Genomic DNA, 8,352 nt, shown 5'->3' with positions numbered 1-8,352 from the left:
TATGATTGAAGTAGAGGTGATAGCAGGTAGGAAGAGCCCAGAAGGAGGGAAGATAGGATGACAGAGCTGTCTTCAGGATAAAAGGCCAGTGCTGGGGATAAACCTCAGAAGAGTTAATGAGGCTGATGTATTAACTTTTCTTATCTCACCTCGTTAATTCTTAGGAGAGAGAGAGACCTCTCTATACTTAGGGATAGGTGGCAGGTGCATGGGCCAGGTTTTATCTTCAGCAGGGCGCTTTTGCCTGGCAGAACTTCTCTCTGCCACCCATCTGACTGTGGCTGTCGTCTTGCAGGGAGCCGATATATGGATTTACTCCTCTGATGGAAGCAGCTGCTGCTGGTCATGAAATAATCGTGCAGTATTTTCTGAATCACGTAAGTGACCCGGTTTATTAGCTTGTAATTTAGTCACAGCAAATGAGGAATCATATTACTGAAGTGTAAACTATAACAGAATTTTCTTTTATGCAAAAAATAACTGTTCTTTATTTATTTATTCAGTACATTTTCACTGAGTGTCTGTTGATGTCACGTGTTGAGTGGTGCTTAGGCATTAGAGGTACAGTGGTGAGTAAGAATAGATACCTATTCCTGTAATAATTTTGAAAATACTGTTATTTCAAAAGTGTAGGAAAATATTTTAAATAGTAAATAGCACTCATAATCTCATCACTTAGAAACATTATGTAGAATAAGAAAGCAGACATCGTCCCGAATCTTTTTCAACCTCCTCCTGCTGTTCCCCAAGATACCGTCTTGGTTTGATAAAGAGCTCCCCAGGACTTTTCCTCTGTTGTCTAAAGCTGTGTTTATAGATAACTACACACACACTACTTTCTGTTTTGAACAAAGAAGGGGTTCCATGTATTTTCTGTAACTTTTTAAAAAATGACTTAATATACCACAGATGTCTTACCTTCCTACAGTATTCTGTGTATACTTTGTGTCATAATTAATAAATTCCTTATTAGTAGAAATTTCATTTCCAACATTCTGCAATTATAAACAGTGCTCCAAGGATTATCCTTTAATACGCAGCTTTAGTACACTTGCAGTTATTTCTGTATGTTGTATTTCTACAAGAGGCATTGCTAGTGCTCACATTTTAAATGTAATAGGTCCTTACTGGGCACAGTGGCTCACACCTTTAACCCCAACACTTTGGGAGGCCGAGGCAGGAAGATCACTTGAAGCCAGGAATTCAAGACTAGCCTGGGCAACATAGTGAGACTCAATCTTTACAAAAAAAATTTAATAGGTCGTAATAAAAAGATAATTAAAACACAAAAGACAGGCAAAGGATCTGAGTAGACATTCTCGAAAGAAGATAAACAAGTGACGAATAAGCACATGAAAAAATGCTTGTACAGTTGCTGGGATGTAGTCCCTGTGTTTTGTAAATCTGTCTGTACAAAAAAAAAATTTAATAATTAGGTGGGCATGGTGGCATGCACCCGTAGTCCCAGCTGTTCCGGAGCCTGAGGCAGGAGGATCGCTTGAGCCCAGGAGTTTGAGGTTGCTGTGAGCTAGGCTGATGCCACGGCACTGTAGCCCAGGCAAGAGAGTGAGACTCTGTCTCAAAAAAAAAAAAGAAAAATTAGTAGGGTCTCTGTAATGAAAAAAACAGACAATAGCAAGTATTAGTGAGGATGCAGAGAAATTAGACTGTTCTTGTGCTGCTGAGGCAAACAGTATGATGATGTAGCGTCTTTGGAAAACAGTTTGGCAATTCCTCAAACAGTTACATCTAGAGTTACCATAGAACCCAGCGATTCTGTTCCTAGATGTATATACCCAAGAGGACTGAAAACACGTACACATAGAAACTTGTACACAAATGTTCACAGCAGTATTATTCATAGTAGCCAAAAAGTGGAAACAACCTGGGTGGATGGCTATCTACTGATGAATGGATAAACAAAATGTATATCCATACAAGAGAATATTATCAAGCCATAAAAAGGAATGAAGCCCTAAACATGCTGCATGCAGCGTGAATGAACCGTAAAAACATTAGGCTCAGTGGAAGAAGCCAGACAAAAGGTACATAGTGTATGATCCCATTCCTGTGGAATGTCCAGGATAAGCAGAGCCGTGGAGATGGGAAGTAGATTAGTGGTTGGGCAGGGAGGGAGGAATGGGAAGACTGGGGAGGGGGTAGTAGCTGAAGGGTACAGGATTTCTTTTTGGGGTTATAAAAATGTTCTAGATTGACTGTGGTGATGATTGCACAGCTCTGTGAATAAACTAGAAGCCATTGACTTACACAGTGTAACTGGGTGAACTGTATGGCGTGTGAAGGATATCCCAATAAAGCTGTTAAAAATGTCCACGGAAAATTCAGGCAGTCCTAACAAATTCCTGCTGACAAGGTTGTTTGTGTTGTCCTTCCCACCAGTAATGTATGAAGGTGCCCATTTTCTCACATCTTCACCAGCCCTGGATGTTATATTAGTCTTTTAAGTTTTTGCCAATCTGGTGAGAGAATTGTGGAATCTCATTTTGGTTTGTACTTATTAAATGGTAGAACATTTTGAAATATATTTGTTGGCCATCTGTATTTTGTTCATGAATTCTCTTTGTTTTCAGCCCAAGTTTCTATTGGATAGTTTGGTTTTTTCTCACTTTTCAGTGGGAACTTTTTGAATAATGAAATTTGAACTTGGTATCTCTTTTAAAAAAAGAATTTGGGGACAGAACACGCACATGGTAAACATGCAGATGAGGCAGAAAGGGGCGCTATGGGCCTGTCTCCCTCCCCTGTGCCTGGGTCTCCTTGGTCCCCTCCCCAAGGAAGTGTCTGCATAGGCCCTCTGCATTTACGCCCACAGGCGTGTGCCTGGTCCTACACGAAACTGCTCCCACCTTGCTTTCTTCTCAAACTTAACAATCATGGAGATTGTTCTACGTCAGCGTGTAAATAGCTCTCTTTCTTTTATATCTTTTGTGGTGGCATAGTATTCCCCTGTAGGATGAATCAGTTTCTTTAGCGGTGGTCTACATGTAGCATTCAGTCATTGCCAACCATTGGCTGTTCTCCCCAGCCCAGTGCAGAAGATCTTTGCACACATGTCTGTAAACACATGAGCAACCACATCTGTATGGTACAGTACTAAAGGTCGACCTTTGGATAAAGTATAAGCACAGTCTCGACGCAGATCCTGCCAGATTGCCATCCAGAGAGGGAGTGGTACCATCTTATATTCCCACAGCAGTAAGAATTATGCATCTGAAATTACGAAGTACTTTAAACAACAACAAAAAACAGGGTAGTGCAGCTCACCTACATGGATCCAGTGCCTGTGTTTGACAGCTGTAACATCTTGCCATATTTGCCTCAGCTCTTTCCTGATTTTTTTTTAAAGGACACAGTCGAAGTCCCCTTTGTAGCCCTTCCTGACCCCATCCACCTCTCCTCTTCCAGAGGCGACCACTCTTCAGATGTTGCTGTGTACCTTCCTGTCCATGATGTTATAATTTTATTACATATTATGTATCCTTAAACAATGTATGGACTTGTTTTGAATTTTTTAAGGCTTTATATAAATAACATATCAGGCCAACACTGTGAGTGGCTCACACCTGTAATCCCAGCACTTTGGCAGGCCAGGGCAGAAGGATTGCTTGAGGCCAGGAGTTTGAGACCAGCCTGGGTAACATAGTGAGACCCCATCTCTACAAAAAGTTAAAAAATTAGCCAGGCGTGGCGGCACACGCCTGTAGTCCCAGCTGCTCGGGAGGCTGAGTTGAGAGGATCACTTGAGTCCAGCAGTTCAAGGTTATAATGAGCTATGATGACACCACTGCACTCCAGCTGGGGCAACAGAGCGAGACCCTGTCTCTAAAAAAAAAAGTCAGACTGTACGTGCCATCCAACAGCGTTGGTGCGTGTAGATGCGGTGCACTCGCGCTATGCGTAGCTCTCTGCGTTAACGCGCAGCGTGTGCACCAGTTGCCTGCATCCCTTCCTGCAGGGTGCACCGCTTTCCCGTGTGTCTGCTTTGCCGCACCTCACGGTGCTGCAGTTAATGTTACTCACACGTCTTCCTGAGCACGAGTCTGGGAATTTCTCTGGTAGTTCAGCGTGTGCTCTAGGTGTGTTTTGGTGTGTCCAGTGGGTGCATCTTCACTAGAGGGTGCTGACCTGCCCCTCTGTGGCAGTCCTGATTCACACCCCTCCTGAGGGGGCTTATACTTTTTGGCCCTCACACCCTCACTAGCAGTTGGCACCTGATAGCACATGAGTTGTCTCCTGTTGATTCTTGCCTTTCCTCGATTTCTGGTGAGTTTGAATATCTTTTCATATCTTTATTGGCCATTTGGGTTTCTTTTTCTGCAAATAATTATTCTTTGAAGGTGATTCCACTCACATGAACATGGCTTCTTTAAGACACATCAGAGGGTTAGGAATAGATGGGTAGGAGCCCAGAACCATAAAAAGCCTCTGCCTTTAAGTTTAGAGTCCAATTTTAAAAGGTAAAACTGGTGATCATAGGAGACAGGCACTCACAATTTTTAAAAAGGAAAGCGTATCGGAAAATCAGAAACTTTAGGTCTTTTATCTTCTGTGCACATTATTGTTTCTTTATGGTTAAAACCTTTAGGTTCCTGCTATGAAACTAGAAATTAGCTTTTAAGGCTGAAGGTTTCATAGCTGATTTCTAACCAGAATTCTGGAAAGTGGGATGGAGGGGAGGTTCTAGAAAGTTAAGCTCAGTAGGCTCTCATAAAAATGTACTTTTTTCCTACCCTACCAGAGAGATGTGTGGTAAGCACTGTCTGTATTGGACCCAAGACCATAGGTTGATAATGATTTTTCAAAGTAGGGGATATATTCAAGTGATACATACTTGCTATAAACTAATTAGAAAATACAGAGAAGCAAAAAGAAAGCAAAAGTCACTGCTCGCCCCATGCTCCAGAGATAGCACGTGTTAACACATCGTTGAGTGTCCTACGAGTGTCCTAGTGTTCACAGTGTACATTTTAAGTCAAAACGGAGTCACGCTATACTGATGTTCTGTAATCTGCTTTTGTCTCTTTACAGTGCTGTGTGCACACCTGTCCATGTTGCTGCACACCCAACCCTACGTAAATGGGCGGGAGGGCTCCATTTTCTAGATACACTCTCACTCAGCTCACTAATCCCCCTTTTTAGCTTCTTTCTGATTCTTACTGTGCTAAATGCTGCAGTGAAAATTCTGAATTTTATGTATATCCTGAATTATTTCCTTAGGTTAAATTCCTGGAAGAGGAATTGCTGGATCAAAGGGTGTGTATACTTTTTTTTTTTTTTAAAGAGGGAGGGTCTTGCTCTGTTGTCCAGGCTGGAGTGCTGTGGTGGGATCATAGTTCACTGTAACCTCCAACTCCCGGGCTCAAGCAATCCTCCTGAGTCAGCCTCCCATGTAGCTGGGACTATAGGTGTGCACCACCACACCTGGCTAATTTTAAATTTTTTGTAGAGATGGGGGTCTCACTATATTGCATAGGCTAGTCTTGAACTCTGGGCTCAAGTGATCCTCCAGCCTGGGCCTTCCAAAGTGCTGAGATTACAGGCGTGAGCCACTGCACCTGGTCTGGTGGCTGGGTCAGAAGCTGTGCACTCTTTCAATGTTTTCAGTCCTTCTGGCTGATTTGCCCTCCCACCTTCAGCTATGAGACTGCATGGTTGAAGCTTTTAAATTAGAAAACTCAATGGGCTTTTCCAGTTTCAAAAGGAACCATGCCTATGGTAGTACATTTAGAAAATACAGAAGATTAGAAAGATTAGAAAAATCCCTATCGTCTTACTACTTAAAAACAATATTAACATTTTGAGCATGTTTCCTTCCAGTAGTGTTTTCCGTGCACTTTTTTGTTTTGTCTTGTTTTGCTGCAGTTGTAATGTCTATGTAGTTTTGTATCATGATCCTTCTTAAAACTTGATTATACAACTGTTTGTAAATATCACCATTTACGGCAGTAATATAGCTGACTCTTCATCCCCCTTGAGCATTTGTCTCCAGGTTTTCATTTTTGCAAATATGTTGTGCTAAACATCTTTATGCATAAAAGCTTTCACCATACTTAGGAGTATTTTCTTAGGATGGAGTCACATAGGTGGAATTGTGCTGAAAGACTATGAATACATTTTAGAGCTTTGGATAAAAGTGACCAAATTCTGTTTCAGAGGGTGGTGCTTTCATTCTGACTAGGTTTAGAAGGCCGCTGCTTTCATGAACCGTTGTCTCCAGCTCTCTCTGTGTGAAGAGGAGTGAAGTGAGTGGGACACAAGCCCCGGAGCAGAAGGCGAAGGCTGGGCTCTCCACATGGTGGCCGCCACTCCCCTGCCAAGTGAGATGATGAACCTGGCAGGCAGAGTGTCGAAGGCCAGGAGCTGCTGCCCCTGCCCAGACCCCAGAACCCCACCCCACTTATCCTTGTCATTGAGAAGACAGCAAGAACAAAAACTTGCGGCTGTGATCCAAAGAAGCCTGCCCCTCTTTCTCTCACAGATGTCTTTCCTCACCCAGGGCAGGTGCACAGAAGCTCACGCCCTTCCTTTTCTCACTCCGGGTCAGCAGCCCAGGAAGTATGGGTGCTCTGAAGGAGAGAGCCCTAACGCTTCCTTCATGGACGTTTACAGGGAGTCAAAGTGGACACGAGAGACCACAGTGGGGCCACGGCCCGGATGCTGGCCAAGCAGTATGGACACATGAAGATCGTGGCCTTGATGGACACTTACTCACCCTCTCTGCCCAAGAGCCTCTATTGGAGCCCAGGTACCTGTGTCTACCAGCTGCGCTTGGGTTACCCTGAGTGTTACGGGAACCAGGAGAGAAAGACACCCGCTTCCCCCTTCCTGGTTTCTACCCATTCCTCCCCTGAGATTTGGCTTTGGCATCCCTGCCGGGAGACCATCTCTGTCTCCCCCTGCCGACTCCATGTGTGGTCAACGTTGAGGCCCCTGGTCTAACAGAAGAGAAGGCAGTTAGACAGGTACAGTGTAGAGTGGTACCTGCGTCTGAAAACACGCAAAGGATGCAGGAAGTTGGTGCCCATGGGAAGGGGGGTGGGAGGGAGACCTCACGGGGGGGGGGGACTCTTCTTTCTACTTTTTTACTTTGCCTGTGGTGTTCGTTGCCATATGTTTTAATTTTATATAGTCAAATTTATTAATCTTTATTGCCTCTGGATTTTGAGTCGGAGAAAATCATTCCCAAGGCCCTTGTACAAGAATTCACTCACATTTTCTTCTAATACTTACATGGTTTCAGTTTTTACATTTAGATTTCTGATCCATTTACACTTTATTTTCATGTATGGTGTGAGATATGGATCCGCTTTTATCTTTTTCCAAATGGTTACACAGTTGTCTTGGTATCAATTATTTAAAAATCCATCTTCGACCTAGTGTTCTGAGATGCCATACTTATCATTTACTGAATTTCTCTTTGTACTTAGGTCTTTTCCTGAACTTTAATTCCATTGGTCTCTCTGTATTCATGCACCAAAGCCACACTGCTTTGATCATAGAGGCTTTTTGTAGTATGTTTTATCATCAAATAGGGCTAGTCCCCATCACAGCTTTCCTTTTCTTTTTCACTGTTTCCCAAGCTATTGCTTGTTTATTTTTCTGTTTGAACTTGAGTATTAACTGGTCTAGCTCCTTAAGAACAGAGTGAGCATATTTTTATTGATATTGTGGTAAATTGCTCAATTAACTATATCTTTATGTTGTTGAGTTGTCCTGTCTAAGAACAAGGTATGTCTTTTTGTTCCAGTGTACTTTGGGTCTCGTAGGAAGGTTTCAAATTTTTCCTCAGATACATTTTGCATGTAACTTAAGTTTATTTCTAAGTATTTGACCATATTTGTTGCTATTATAAGTGGGGTTTTCTCTACCATTATATCCTTTGCTTATTGTCAGCGTGTATGAAGGCAATTGATTTCTTTAAAGTGATTTTATATTCTGCTACCTTACTGAATTCCTTTATTGTTCAAGTTAGTTTTTTCTCTAGGGCTTTTCAAATATACTACCATAAAATCTGCAAGTAGAGATTTGCTACTTCATTCTGATTCTCGTGCCTCTGATGTTTTGTTGTTTTTGTTCTTCTGTTTCGTTGCCAAGACCTCTAGTACAGTGTTAAACACGATGGAGACGGTGCACATTCTTACCTTGGTCCTGACCTCAGTGGAAATGCCAGATTCAGTAGGAGGCTGGCTTTAAGAGGAAGGTGTACATATATTTAAAAATGTGTATATATAAAATTTATGTATATTTTATCACATTAAGAAAGTATTCATTAATTCCTATATTCTTGAGTATTGTTTTTATAGGAATAGATGTTGAATTTTGTCAGACTTT

The 8,352-nt window shown here is 42.2% G+C and overlaps 1 protein-coding gene across 5 annotated transcripts in view; it reads left to right on the top strand.

Annotated features, from left to right (window-relative positions):
* ANKS3 (ankyrin repeat and sterile alpha motif domain containing 3) overlaps positions 1 to 8,352 on the top strand; it is a 27,208-nt gene that overhangs the window by 6,752 nt on the left and 12,104 nt on the right. For all 5 annotated transcript variants that reach the window (XM_012647796.1, XM_012647797.1, XM_012647800.1 and 2 more), the window contains 2 exons: positions 296 to 377; positions 6,631 to 6,766. In XM_012647796.1, coding sequence (XP_012503250.1) covers positions 296 to 377; positions 6,631 to 6,766 — 218 coding nt within the window. The remainder of the gene's footprint in view (positions 1 to 295; positions 378 to 6,630; positions 6,767 to 8,352) is intronic.

Source organism: Propithecus coquereli, unplaced genomic scaffold (genome assembly GCF_000956105.1).
Source record: "Propithecus coquereli isolate 6110/MARCELLA unplaced genomic scaffold, Pcoq_1.0 Scaffold27, whole genome shotgun sequence".
In the NCBI taxonomy this organism is placed as follows: Eukaryota; Metazoa; Chordata; class Mammalia; order Primates; family Indriidae; genus Propithecus; species Propithecus coquereli.
This window is presented reverse-complemented; position numbering and strand designations above follow the sequence as displayed.